At 44.7% G+C, this 15,011-nt stretch overlaps 1 protein-coding gene across 6 annotated transcripts in view; it reads left to right on the forward strand.

Moving 5' to 3' along the window:
* LOC137380261 (uncharacterized) overlaps nucleotides 1-15,011 on the forward strand; it is a 75,531-nt gene that overhangs the window by 35,711 nt on the left and 24,809 nt on the right. For 5 of the 6 annotated variants that reach the window (XM_068052137.1, XM_068052140.1, XM_068052135.1 and 2 more), the window contains 3 exons: nucleotides 1,255-1,290; nucleotides 1,973-2,374; nucleotides 12,938-13,234. In XM_068052137.1, coding sequence (XP_067908238.1) covers nucleotides 1,255-1,290; nucleotides 1,973-2,374; nucleotides 12,938-13,234 — 735 coding nt within the window. The remainder of the gene's footprint in view (nucleotides 1-1,254; nucleotides 1,291-1,972; nucleotides 2,375-12,937; nucleotides 13,235-15,011) is intronic. The other variant, XM_068052139.1, reaches the window with a different exon arrangement.

Raw genomic sequence — 15,011 nt, forward strand, 5'->3', positions numbered from 1 at the left:
AGTTATGCTGATCCTTAACAAAGCTCTGGTTAGGCCACAATTGGAGTATTGCATCCAGTTCTGGTCACCACACTTTAGATGTGAGGGTCCTTGAGAGGCTGCAGAGGAGATTTACCAGAATGGTTCCAGGGATGAGGGATTTTAGCTACAAGGTTAGTTTGGAGAAGCTGGGGTTGTTCTCCTTGGAACAAAGGAGACTGAGGGGAGATTTGATAGTGGTGTTCAAGATTATGACCGGTTTAAATAAGATCGACAAAGAAGAGCTGTTCTCATTAGCTGATTGGAGAAGGACTCAGGGGCAAAGATTTAAGATTTTGGGCAAGAGATGCAGGGGGTGTGAGGAAGAACTTTTTTACGCAGTGAGTGGTAATGACCTGGAACTCGCTGCCTCCAAGGGTAGTGGAAGCAGAGACGATCAATGATTTCAAAATCATTGGACACTTGAGGGAAATAAACCTGCGGGGTCACGGGGCTAGAGTGGGGAAATGGGTTTGATTGGATTGCTCAACAGACAGCTGGCAAAGACTCGGTGGGCCGAATGGTCTCCTTCTGTGCCCGAATGACTGCATGGCCCTTTGAAAGAGTCGACACAGACATAATGGACTGAATGGCATCCTTCTGTGCTGTAGGATTCTATAATTTTATGCTCCAGTATCACCTTTTAAACCAAAATAAGAAGGAAAATACTGAGGATGCTGGAAACCTGAAATAAAAGCAGAAAATCCTGGAAATTCTGGGCAGATCAGGCAGCATCTGTGGAGGGAGAAACAGTGTTAAGGCTTCAAGTCGATGGCCTTTCATCCAAACTGGAAGGGGTTAGAGGCGAACGGCTATTAAGCAAATACAGAGTGCCATCCCCACGGGGGATAGGTGTGGCCATTGGCCATCCCAGGGTAGTAGGTCCCACACACCAGCTGGTTTGTATTTCTCCATCATGGAGAATCTCACCGAGAATCATTTTATAACTGGGGTAGCGTTCACTCGTTTCAGCTGCAGCAACAAGTGACTGGAGACAACAGAGTTGATTTTGTGCTTTTGTGTTTCTGGAAGCAGAAAGCTGGATGTAGGTGTCAGTCAGCCTCACAGATTTCCTGTTCATTCAAATTAATAGACGGAAAATGGTGTAGAATCTTGTTACGCCTGACACCCAAATTACTGATACATGCTCGCAGTATGTGACTTTGAAGAGAAAATTTATAACTCCATTATTTTGATGAAGAAAGAACTTTCATAGATACTTTTTTTCCCCCTCAGAAATTACTTTCTCTACCCCTGACCCTAAAGGATATGGTGAGTATCAAACTGGCTAAGAACATGTACTATTTGCTTACATGGATGGTAAATATTGACATGGCTGTTTGGGTTGAATGGACTGTTTCTATGTTGTAACTTTTATGGATGTATTTTCATATATCTTCCACATTGTTTATCACTAATAGGAGATAGATACAATTTAACGCTCCAACATGAAATAAATCAAACTATAAAATGAATTTGGTCTGTCAGGATCCGTTTCCCCATGGGTGTGCTCTGCAGCACTAAACCACCCCACCCATGGAACTATACCAGCCAGAGTGAATAGGGGGAACTTTCCTTTTTGTTGCACTCAAGGAATGCTCAACTTCCAGATGGAGTGAAAAAGTGGGGAGGAATCCATTACCTTATGTCTTGCCCTCCTCCCCACTACGCTGCCCCCGGGTTTCCTGGGCTTCCCCTCCCCTGTGCATAGTAACTGGGCCTCCACCTGGAGTAGGCATAGGACCAGCACAATGAGATGTGAGGGGGAGTAAATGGCCTCCTGCCTCACTTCCCTGCTTGTCATCCATAACCGAGGGGTGCCTAAAGAAACCTGGTGTTGAAACTTATGCCATGGGCTCTGTCTGAGGATAGGAAGGGAGTAAGTAAGGGAGGAAGCCAGTTGTGCAGTAATTCATGCTATTAAAGCATCAGCTTTGTCTGCTTTCATCTGCAGATTGTCAAATTAAAATGGCTGTACTTGAGGCTGTTGATGTCCAAACGGAAGCACGACATGAATTGGACAAGCTGTTTGAAGAATTATTCAAAACTGATGGAAATTTGCGCTTCAAGTTTGTAACAATTATTCATTCTATGGAGGCTAAGCTTTTGAAGATTGCGAAAGGATGTATAAAGTTCCAGCTGCAAATACTATCGTATGCTGCTCTCCTAAATCTTAGCCTGTTGTTTGAAAAAGGAGCATCTGAAGGGATAAAGCAGCTCCCTCCTTTACATCAGGAGCTACAGAATGCGTTGAGTGAAGAATTTTCACATGCAAACATAACGACTGCGAAGTTTTCTTTCACAAACTATTTTGAAGGCGGATCTTACAGAAGTGCACTGGAATTCTTTTGTGGAGGTAGGTCCTTGGGGAGGTTCGATCCGCAGAAGTAAAGGGAGCAAGGTATGAGGAATGATAAGAAAAGTTCAAACTTTACAGTCTGGAAAGATAGCTTACAATGAAGAAGGCCCGTCAGCATCTTTAATCTCGTCCATCTGGAATATCTATTCGACTATTTCTCCATTTAGCTGTTTTTGCCTCAACAATAACTTGCATTTGTATACAACAACAACTTATATTTATATAGTGCCTTTAAAGTAACAAAATGCCCCAAGGCACTTCACAGGAGCATTATGAACCAAAATATGACAACAAGCCAAATAGGGAGATATAAGGTCAGATTATCCAAAGCTTGGTCAAAGAGGTAGGTTTTAAGGAGTGTCTTAAAGGAGGAAAGTGAGGCAGAGAGGTTTAGGGAGGGAATTCCAAAACTTGGGGCCTGAAGGCATGGTGGAGTGAGTGATTATAATCAGGGGACGCTCAAGAGGCCAGAATTAGAGGAGCGCAGATATCTTGGAGGATTGTGGCTCTGGAGGAGATTACAGAGATAGGGAGGGGGCGAGGCCATGGAGGGATTTGAAAACAAGGATGAGAATTTTGAAATCAAGACATTGCTTTTACCGGGAGCCAATGTAGGTCAGGGAACACAGGGTGATAGGTGAACGGAACTAGGTGCGAGTTAAGACACAGGCAGCAGAGTTTTGGATGACCTCCAGTTTACGGAGGGTAGAATGTGGGAGATCAGCCAGGAGTGCATTGGAATAATCAAGTCTAGAGGTAATGAAAGCATGAATGAGGGTTTCAGCAGCTGATGAGCTGAGACAAGGACAAAGTCAGTCGATGTTACGGAGGTGGAAATAGGCAGTCTTAGTGATGGTGAGAATATAGCTCCTTTAATATAATAAAACATTCCAAGTGGCTTCCCACTTAAGAAAATTGGACCAAACAGCAAAACTAAACCTTAAAAGGGAGATGAATGATTATACTAGGACTGACAATACTAAAGAAAATGATGAGGCATTTTGACAGTGTAATGAGGATATTAGAAGGGTGAATAGAAAATATGAAAAATGTCTGTCAGGTAATATAAATGGAAATAATAAGGCCTTTTATAAGCATATTAAAGGTAAAAGAGTAATTAAAGTGAGTGTAGGACCATTCAGGGAAAGGGGGATCTTGTTATGATTAGTGAAGGCTTGGCAGAGATATTAAATAAAGATACTAAAGATACCAGAAACCTATGGGTTAATTAATTCTGGACATGCTGGCATTCTCTGTCTTATTGCACAAATTTAAGGGAGTTGCTTTGAGGAAACATTGAGAAAAAATGCAGTGGATATTGTTTATATAAATTTTCAAAAGTGTTTAATAAAGTGCTGCATTGGAGGCTTGTTGACAAAATTAAGGGACCAGAGGGTAGATCTTGACTTTGTGTAATAGTGGAAAACGGGTTTTAGCGAGTCGGCAGCCTGGTTTTCATCTCGAAAGGAAATGTTGCACAAAGTCTAAATCGACGCCATCATATAAGACGGGAGTGAAGCAACACGGATAGAACCATGGTTATAGGACAGTAAAGAAAGACGAGTGGTTAATTGATATTTTTCAAACAACAAGACAACGTTTGTTGTAACAGTGCTTTATGTTAGAATTTACTGAACTTTATACTTGAGCTGCTGAATTAACATGCAGCACGGTGGCGCAGTGGTTAGCACTACAGCCTCACAGCTCCAACGACCTGGGTTCAGTTCTGGGTACTGCCTGTGTGGAGTTTGCAAGTTTTCCCTGTGACTGTGTGGGTTTCTGCCAAGTGCTCTGGTTTCCTCCCACAGCTAAAAACTTGCAGGTTGGTAGGTAAATTGGCCATTGTAAATTGCCCCTAGCGTAGGTAGGAGAATTGTGGGGATGTGGTAGGGAATATGGGGTTAATGTAGGATTAGTATAAATGGGTGGTTGATGGTCAGCACAGACTCAGTGGGCTGAAGGGCCTATTTCAGTGCTGTATGACTCTAACTAAAGTTTCTATTGTCTCCTGATAAGAAACTAATTGGATCCTAAACATACAAACCAAACTCTACTTCAGTTTAGGGTCAAAGCCAGTCCGTGAGATCCTGCCTTTGGTGGGAATTTTACGTGGGGCAGGAGGCTCCGCCCACTGGCCGAAAAGTCAGTGGCGAGTCTGCCTCTGCTGGGCCTGGGGAGCCAGGCTGGGATTTTTAATTGGCCTTGGGTGGGACTTCCACCTCCTTGAGGTAGGAAGTCCCGCCTAATGGAGCTGCTGGCCAATCAGAGGGCCGGCAGCTCTTAGTCACGGCTGCGCCACCAGGAGCAGTGGTCACTGCTGGGACTACACCCAGCCAATACCAGCAAGAGGAAGGACAGCCCCGGATGTAAAGTAAGTTTTTGGGGCCTCGCCGGGGACAATTGGCTGGGCCCCGGTGAGGCAATGCAGGGGGCCAGGGTGTTGGTCGGTTAGGGGGTGGGGGCAGAGTATTGTGCGGAGGGGGCGGTTGGGGCTTTTGAGGTGGCCCTCCATGGGGCACAGGGCACTCAATCAGGAGGGGCCCTCCCCAGGTGCCATCCAGCTGCGGGTAAAATACCGGTGGCGGCGGGCAGTTAATTGGTCACTTAAGGGCCTTAATTGGCCTGGGGCAGGCGAGCTGTTTCTCGCCGCCGCCACCCCTCATAAAATTGCAGCGGGGCAAGTAGGCGTTGGGAACGGCACCACCCCCCCTCCCCACCACCTCCCACTCAATTTTACGGCCCCCCCCCCCCGTCACCAGCCCGCTTGTTGTTGAGCTCGGGGGGTGGGGGGGGGCATAAAATTCTGGCCTTTATTCTTGACAGTTTTTCCCTTAATTGTGAGCTAAAAATGCCATGACTGAAACCCTGGTATTTTATAGTTAGCTTGTATAGATAGATATGTACAACTCTCAGGTCACCATTGCTTAAATATGGAAACCTCAGATTTCAGCTCTGTGTCCTTTCTATGCCAATCTACAATCGTTTAAATCTTGCCAGCATAAGAGCTAAAATACCAGTATGTTAGAGTGTGAGAAGGTTTTATCTTTGAGATCACTGCAGCAAGAATCAAAATTTCGTTTGTAAAGAACAGGTTTATAATTTTACTACGCCTGGCAAGCAGGGGAAACCACCTCCCCACTGTGATGGCCTCAGAAACTAGTGTTTAAACATCCACATTTTGCGCCTTGTTACTTACTGCTGAGGCCAGGAGGTGAGCGGTTTGATCTGCTGCGCAGTAACATCCATCTGTATTCATACACTTCCCACATATCATACGGATTGCTTCCTATGCACTATAGTTTAACACAAAAGCATCCCACAGTGGCGCAGTGGTTAGCACCGCAGCCTCACAGCTCCAGCGACCCGGGTTCAATTCTGGGTACTGCTTGTGTGGAGTTTACAAGTTCTCCCTGTGTCTGTGTGGGTTTCCTCTGGGTGCTCCGGTTTCCTCCCACATGCCAAAGACTTGCAGGTTGATAGGTAAATTGGCCATTATAAATTGCCCCTAGTATAGGTAGGTGGTAGGGAAATACAGGGACAGGTTGGGATGTGGTAGGAATATGGAATTAGTGTCTCTTCTTTTGGGCCTCCTTATCTCGAGAGACAATGGATACGCGCCTGGAGGTGGTCAGTGGTTTGTGAAGCAGCGCCTGGAGTGGCTATAAAGGCCAATTCTGGAGTGACAGGCTCTTCCACAGGTGCTGCAGAGAAATTTGTTTGTCGGGGCTGTTGCACAGTTGGCTCTCCCCTTGTGCCTCTGTCTTTTTTCCTGCCAACTACTAAGTCTCTTCGACTCGCCACAATTTAGCCCTGTCTTTATGGCTGCCCGCCAGCTCTGGCGAATGCTGGCAACTGACTCCCACAACTTGTGATCAATGTCACACGATTTCATGTCGCGTTTGCAGACGTCTTTATAGCGGAGACATGGACGGCCGGTGGGTCTGATACCAGTGGCGAGCTCGCTGTACAATGTGTCTTTGGGGATCCTGCCATCTTCCATGCGGCTCACATGGCCAAGCCATCTCAAGCGCCGCTGACTCAGTAGTGTGTATAAGCTGGGGGTGTTGGCCGCTTCAAGGACTTCTGTGTTGGAGATATAGTCCTGCCACCTGATGCCAAGTATTCTCCGAAGGCAGCGAAGATGGAATGAATTGAGACGTCGCTCTTGGCTGGCATACGTTGTCCAGGCCTCGCTGCCGTAGAGCAAGGTACTGAGGACACAGGCCTGATACACTCGGACTTTTGTGTTCCGTGTCAGTGCGCCATTTTCCCACACTCTCTTGGCCAGTCTGGACATGGCAGTGGAAGCCTTACCCATGCGCTTGTTGATTTCTGCATCTAGAGACAGGTTACTGGTGATAGTTGAGCCTAGGTAGGTGAACTCTTGAACCACTTCCAGAGTGTGGTCGCCAATATTGATGGATGGAGCATTTCTGACGTCCTGCCCCATGATGTTCGTTTTCTTGAGGCTGATGGTTAGGCCAAATTCATTGCAGGCAGCCGCAAACCTGTCGATGAGACTCTGCAGGCACTCTTCAGTGTGAGATGTTAAAGCAGCATCGTCAGCAAAGAGGAGTTCTCTGATGAGGACTTTCCGTACTTTGGACTTCGCTCTTAGACGGGCATGGTTGAACAACCTGCCCCCTGATCTTGTGTGGAGGAAAATTCCTTCTTCAGAGGATTTGAACGCATGTGAAAGCAGCAGGGAGAAGAAAATCCCAAAAAGTGTGGGTGCGAGAACACAGCCCTGTTTCACACCACTCAGGATAGGAAAGGGCTCTGATGAGGAGCCACCATGTTGAATTGTGCCTTTCATATTGTCATGGAATGAGGTGATGATACTTAGTAGCTTTGGTGGACATCCGATCTTTTCTAGTAGTCTGAAGAGACCACGTCTGCTGACGAGGTCAAAGGCTTTGGTGAGATCAATGAAAGCAACGTAGAGGGGCATCTGTTGTTCATGGCATTTCTCCTGTATCTGACGAAGGGAGAACAGCATGTCAATGGTCGATCTCTCTGCACGAAAGCCACACTGTGCCTCAGGGTAGACGCGCTCGGCCAGCTTCTGGAGCCTGTTCAGAGCGACTCGAGCAAAGACTTTCCCCACTATGCTGAGCAGGGAGATTCCACGGTAGTTGTTGCAATCACCACGGTCACCTTTGTTTTTATAGAGGGTGATGATGTTGGCATCGCGCATGTCCTGGGGTACTGCTCCCTCGTCCCAGCACAGGCATAGCAGTTCATGTAGTGCTGAGAGTATAGCAGGCTTGGCGCTCTTGATTATTTCAGGGGTAATGCTGTCCTTCCCAGGGGCTTTTCCGCTGGCTAGAGAATCAATGGCATCACTGAGTTCCGATTTTGTTGGCTGTATGTCCAGCTCATCCATGACTGGTAGAGGCTGGGCTGCATTGAGGGCAGTCTCAGTGACAGCATTCTCCCTGGAGTACAGTTCTAGGTAGTGCTCAACCCAGCGGTCCATCTGTTTGCGTTGGTCAGTGATTATGTCCCCCGATTTAGATTTGAGGGGGGCGATCTTGATGGTTGGCCCAAGAGCTCTCTTCATGCCATCATACATTCCTCTGATGTTTCCGGTGTCTGAGGCCAGCTGAATATGACTGCATAGGTGTTGCCAGTAGTCGTTTGCGCAACGCCTGGCTGTTCTTTGTGCAGTACTTCTGGTTGCTTTAAGTGCTGCGGATGTTAAATCGCTGGGGGCTTTCTTGTAGTTCAACAGTGCAATGCGCTTAGCGGCTATGACAGGTTCCAGCTCCTCATTATGAGATTGAAACCAGTCTGCATTTCTCTTCGCACTTTTGCGGTAGGTGGTCAAAGCTGACTCATAGATGGCGTCTCTGATGTGGGCCCACTTGGTCTCAGCATCCCCTGTGGGAGTGTTTTGAAGGGCTGTTACAAGTGAATTTAGAAATTTTTGTAACAGCTGTGGGTGAGAAATTCTGTAGGATTAATATAAATGGGTGGTTGATGGTCGGCACAGACTCGGTGGGCCGAAGGGCCTGTTTCAGTGCTGTATCTCTAAATAAATAAAAAATAAAAATAAATAAGGCAGTGAGAAAGCACTAACAAACTCTTTGCAACAACAAATCACTGCCAACAAGAAGTTATAGTAAGTGCCGATTGGTTGGCATCCTTCTATCTACGAAAGATGATGGACACACCGCAAACAATCCATTTCGGTGGGGTGTCTTCTCTTGGTGCACCTTTGCTGTTGGCTGTGAAGGCTTATCCTTGAGAGGCAGGTTCTACAACAAGTGCTGCACAGGAAGCTGCCAAGTGATGCTGTGAGTTGTTGTTTTTGGAGTTGGCACCTGTTGCCAAGCTGCTGTAGCCACTGGTTATCATGGTAGTGCACACTAGTCCACAGGATGTGTTGCCATTTCCCTCTTTCACCAGCGAGTGACTCCCAAGTGTGATAGTCGACATTTAGGCCCTTCATGTCACACTTGCAAGCATCCTTGAAGAGGAGCTTTGGATGCCCCACTGGTCGTTTGGCCCTGTCTACCTCATCAATACAGAAGGTCCTTGAGTATGCGACCGTCTTCCATCCTGTGGACCTGTCCGATCCACCGAAGCCGCCTCTGTTTAATTAATGCCAACACACTTGGGAGCTCTGCCTTTGAAAGGACTGCTACATTTGTGATTTTGCCCTGCCAGGATATACCCACAATGTGCTGCAGACAGCGAAGGTGGAAATTATTGAGCTTCCTTTCCTGTGCTGAATTTCTGGTAATTGATGTGCTGCCACAGTATGCCTGCAATTTCCTGATTGCTGTTCTAATGTGCAAGGCTGCCTATTGGCTGGATGGTTCTGGGAAATCAGTCTTCCAAAAGTAATCCCAAGGGTCTGGAAATTATGATATGGGATAAAGGTTTGTGAAATTCCTCAATCTGCTATTTGATAATAAAAACATTAATGAATAAAAGCATTCATTGAGGTAATAGCAGAGAAAAACATTTTGAACAGAAGTGTTGTGTTCCCATAGTACAATTTGAAGGCTAAAGGCTTCTCAGTACCAAAGAGGTTTTGTTCAATGGGAGGAGAGAGGCAGCTCAATATTTCTTCCCCTTGTCCTATTAAACAATCTAAAAGCTTCCCCTCCTCCCACCTGCTCAGGTCTCTCATTGCCCCTCCTTCACTCCATCATGCTCTACTTATTTCTATCAAGTCGAACTCCTGCATTGCAGAGAGTCGAAAACAAGTGCAGTCTTCTGGCAAAACAGGACTAGGGGGCAGGAATAAGTACACCAGAAAATGCTGAAGTAACTCAGTCCCCCTTTCAAAGTCACTCACTCTGTGTAGATCTCTATTATTAGAGTAGCAAGCCAGAGAATTGGAAGGATTCTAAAATGCTGCAAAGGTGGACAAAGAAACTGATAAAGAAAGAGAAAATCGAATATGAGAGTAAACTAGCTGGAGACATAAAAGCTGATTATTAAAGCTTTTATAGGTGTGTAAAATGGAAGACATTAGCGAGAGTAAACATGGGTCCCTTAGAGGCAGAGACAGGAGATATTATAGTGGTGAATAAGGAAATGGCAGAGACATTAAACAAATACTTTGTATCTGTCTTCACGATAGAAGATACAAAAAAAATTCTGGATGTGATGGGGAACTAAGCATCTGGTGAAAATGAGGGATTTAATAATTTTGGGATAAGTAAAGAAATAGTACTGGAGAAATTAATGGGACTATAAGCTGACAAATCCCCTGGACATGATGACCTGCATTCAAAAGAGATCGTCTTTTTTTTATTTGTTCGGGGCATGTGGGCGTTGCTAGCAAGGCCACTTCACCTTTGGAATTCAGTGCTCTTATGTTTGGACCAAGGCTGTAATGAGGTCTGGAGCCGAGTGATCCTGGAGATCCCAAACTCAGCATGGGTGAGCAGGTTATTGCTGAGTAAGTGCTGCTTGATAGTCCTGTCGATGATACCTTCCATCACTTTCTGATGATTGAGAGTAGACTAATGGGCTGGTAATTGGCAGGATTGGCTTTGTCCTGTTCTTTTTGTGGGCAGGACATACCTGGGCAGTTGCTCACATTGTCAAGTAGATACCAGTGTTGTAGCTGTACTGGAACAGCTTGGCTAGGGGCGCAGTTAGTTCTGGAGCACAAGTCTTCAGCACTACAGCTGGGATGCTGTCGGGACCCATAGCCTTTATTGTATCCAGTGCACTCAGCCGTTTCTTGATATCACACGGAATGAATCAAATTGGCTGAAGACTGTCATCTGTGATGGTGGGGACCTCAGGCGGAGCTGAGATGGATCATCCACTTGGCAATTCTGGCTGAAGGTGGTTGCAAATACTTCACCTTTGTCTTCTGCCCTGGGTGCTGGGCTCTGCTATCATTGAGGAAGGGGATGTTCATGTTCCGGTTAGAACAGATTCTAGAACAGTCCTCATGGATTGGAAGATAGCAAACATAACAAGAATGAAGGAAGAATGAAAATAGGGAACTATAGGCCAGTTAGCCTGGCATCAATAGGAGGGAAAATGCTAGAATCTATTATTAGGGACATGATAACATGTCACTTAGAAAATCATAATATGATGAAGCAGTCAATGCGGATTTATGAAAGGGAAATAGTGTTTGACAAATATTTTAGAATTTTTTGTGGATGTAATTAGGAGGATGGATAAGGGGAAACAAGTAGATGTAATGTATTTGGATTTTCAAAAAGCATTCAATAAGGTGTCACACAAGAGGTTATTACATAAAATTAGGCCTCACGGGATTGTGGATAATATATTAGCATGGATTGAGGATTGGTTAATGGAAGAAAACAGAGAGTCTGAATATATGGGTCATTTTTGCAATGGCAGTTATCTAACTAGTGGCGTACCACAAGGATTAGTTCTTGGGCCTCAGCTATTTACAATCTATATCATTGCTTTGGATGAGGGGATTGAGTGTATTGCATTTAAGTTTGCTAATGATACAAGGTGTGGGAAAGTAAGCTGTGAGGCTGCAAAAGAATTTAGACAAGTTAAATGAGTGGGCAAGAACGTGGCAGATGGAATATAATGGGGAGGAATATGAAGTTATCCATTTTGGTAGGAAAAATAGAAAAACAGAATAATTTTTAAATAGTGAGAGACTGGGAAATGTTGGTGTTCAGAGGGATATGGGGGTCCTTGTAAACAAATCACAGGAAGTTAACAGGCAAGAAATTAGGAAAGCAAATGATATGTTAGCCTTTGTTACAAAGGGATTGGAGTATACGCATACAGAAGTTTTACGACAATTGTATAGGGCATTAGTGAGACCACATCAGGAGTACTGTGTACAGTTTTGGTCTCTGTACCTAAGGAAGGATATACTTGCCTTAGACAGAGTACAACTATGAACCAATGTTGAGTGGACTAGGCCTAAATTCCCTAGAGTTTAGAAGGATGAAAGGTGATCTCATTGAAACATATAAAATTCTTAAGGGGCTTAACAGGATAGATGTGGGTATTGTACAGGAAAAGAAGCTCAATAATTTCCATCTTCGCTGTCTGTGGCGCATTATGGGTATATCCTGGCAGGACAAAATCACAAATGTGGCAATCCTCTCAAAGGCATTAATCAAACAGAGGGGGCTTTGGTGGATTGACATGGCCACAGGATGGAAGATGGTCAAATACCCAAAGATCTTCTGTATGGTGAGCTAGCCGCGGTCAGATGACCAGTGGGGCAACCAAAGCTCCGCTTCAAGGATGCTTGCAAGCGTGACATGAAGGCCCTAAATGTTGACTGTCACACTTGAGAGTCACTAGCTGGCAAAAGAGGGAAATGCCACCACATCCTTTGGACTAGTGTGCACTACCACGACGACCAGTTGCTACAGCAGCTTGGCAACAGGCACCAAAGTTAAAAACAACAACTCACAGCGTCACTTGGTGGCTTCCTGTGCAGCACTTGTGGCAGAACCTGCCTCTCAAGGATTGGCCTTCACAGCCATCAGCAAAGGTGCACCAAGAGAAGACACCCCAGCTCAATGGATTGTTTGCGGTATGTCCATCATCTTTCATTGATGGATGGATGCCAACAACGACAGGATAGATGTTAGAAGGATGTTTCTCATGGCTTGGGAGTCTAGAACTAGGCGTCACAGTCTCAGAATAAGGGGTCAGCCATTTGGGACTCAGATGAGGAGAAATTTCTTCACTCAAAGGGTTGTGAACCTTTTGAATTCTTAACCACAGAGAGCTGTGGATGTTCAGTCATTGATTATATCCAAATCAGAGATTGACATATTTTTTGGATATTAAGGGAATCGAAGGATATGGGGATAATGTGGGGTGTTTTAGCTGAGGTGGAAGATCGGCTGTGATCTTACTGAATGGTGCAGAAGGCTTGAGGGACCGAATGGCCTACTGCTGCTTCTAATTCTTAAGTTTTTATTATAAACTCCTACGGTCCTTGTTTATATTGGCCCTCCCACCAATTGTAGTTCTACACGGGGATTGCTAAATCATAACATGTATCTCAATATATTTAGATGAGTCTGTACCAAGAGTCTGTTCTGAATTTTCTCTGCTTCTTTTATTTATCAGGATTTGCTATTGATGACATGCTCCCAATCATAAAAAAACAAATAGAATTCCGGAATATTGATTATCTATGCATTGATATGAAAACTGCACCACAGACAACCTTAAGTGATCTGAAGAGAGAATTCGTGAAACAGCATCGCAGAAAACTACGTAAACTCAAAAGGAAAGTGTTAAAAAGGAAGACTTTAAGCCAGAGTGATTCTGAGCTTATGAATAAGTTAATTGATGACATTTTAAATGAATCTGATAAAGAGCAAAGACTGGATTTCCAGAAGGATAAAACCAGAGAGCTATCAGGTAAGAGAAACACAATGATAATTGAGATGAAGCTGGCAAATGTGTGTTAGGCTGCGTTTATCTTAGACAGAGCTATTCTGATAACAAGATTGCAATGCTTTAATGCCCAGGTCTCAGTGCCATTGCAGGCACTGCGATCCTGCTGGCAATGGGGGTCTTTCTGGGTATGTCTCAAAGCAAAGTGATAGCTAAGGTAATGCCCGCTAGTGGTGACACTTGAATCAGGTCCACTAAAAAAGAAAAAAAAAGACTTGTATTTATACAGCACTTTTCACAACCAGTGGACGTCTCAAAGCCCTTGACAGCCAATGAAATACTTTTGAATTGTAGTCATTGTTGTAATGTGGGAAATGCGGCAGCCAATTTGCACACAGCAAGATCCCACAGACAGCAATGTCATCTGTTTTGTGTGATGTTGATTGAGGGATAAACATTGGTCAAAACATCAGGGATAACTCCCTTGCTCTTCTTCAACATAGTGGCCATGGGGTCCTAAATTTAACCTCTCATTCAAAAGGCAGTTCTTCTGATAATACAGCACTCCCTCAGTACTAGAGTTTCGGCCTTGATTTCTGTGTTTAAATTCTGGAGTGGGGCTGGAACCTAGATGCCTTACAGCTCAAGGATGAGAGTGCTACCAATTGAGCCACAGCTGACATCATGTTGAATTGGTAATAGAATCATGGAATAGTACAGCATAAAAAGGCCATTCAACCCACTGATTCTCTGTGTTGGCCCTTTTGAAGAGCAATCCAGTTAGTCCCACTCCCCTGCTCTTTCCCCACATGCCTCCAATTTTTTTCTCCTTCAAGCATTTATCCAATTTCCTTTTGAAAGTTACTACTGAATCTGTATCCACCACCCTATCAGGCAGTGTATTCCAAACCCTAACCACTCGTTGCATGTTTTTCCTCATGTTGTCTCTGATTCGTTTGCATTAAAAACAAATTTTCTTTATTTAGTCTATCTAATGATTTTGAACACCTCTATCTAATCTCCTCTTTGCCTCTCTGTTCTAAGAAGAACAACCTCAGCTTCTCCTATCTATCCACATAACCTATCCCTCATTCCTGGAGCCATTCCAGTAAATTAACCTCTCCAAAGCCTTCACGTCCTTCTTAAAGTATGGTGCCCTGAATTGGACACAATACTCCAGCTGGGGCCAAACTAGTGTTTTATATAGGGTTAACATAACTTACTGACTTTTATACTCTATACCTCTACTTATAAGGCCCAGGATCCCATATGTTTTATTATTTATTTAGAGATACAGCACTGAAACAGGCCCTTCGGCCCACCGAGTGTGTGCCGACCAACAACCACCCATTTATACTAACCCTACAGTAATCCCGTATTCCCTACCACCTACCTACACTAGGGGCAATTTACCTACAGTTGTGAAATTAAATTGAACAAATTGGATATTTTGTCAGCTCGCAGCAGAAGAATAACAATGAAAGCTTCTGGATTGTAATAAAACTCAACTCGGAGCCCAACTAATTTCTATCCTACTATTTTCTTGGTTTTTGTGAGTGTGTAAAGATAGGGGGAATTTTCTCAGGTGAGGGCATGTACGTGCAGGGAGCTAAATCCCCTAAAAGTGACATCGCGTCGGGATCCCAACATCATCCCGTCCTTTTCCGGGTTTCACCGGGGTGGGATTGAAGACGAGTGGGGAACACCCTTGGATCTGTTTGATAAGTAATTAAGGTGGTTAAGAAGCCTCGATCGAGACACTGAGGCGAATGTACAGTGGGGAAGAGCTTCGTCAGTGAAG

Source organism: Heterodontus francisci, chromosome 19 (genome assembly GCF_036365525.1).
Source record: "Heterodontus francisci isolate sHetFra1 chromosome 19, sHetFra1.hap1, whole genome shotgun sequence".
NCBI classification, from domain to species: Eukaryota; Metazoa; Chordata; class Chondrichthyes; order Heterodontiformes; family Heterodontidae; genus Heterodontus; species Heterodontus francisci.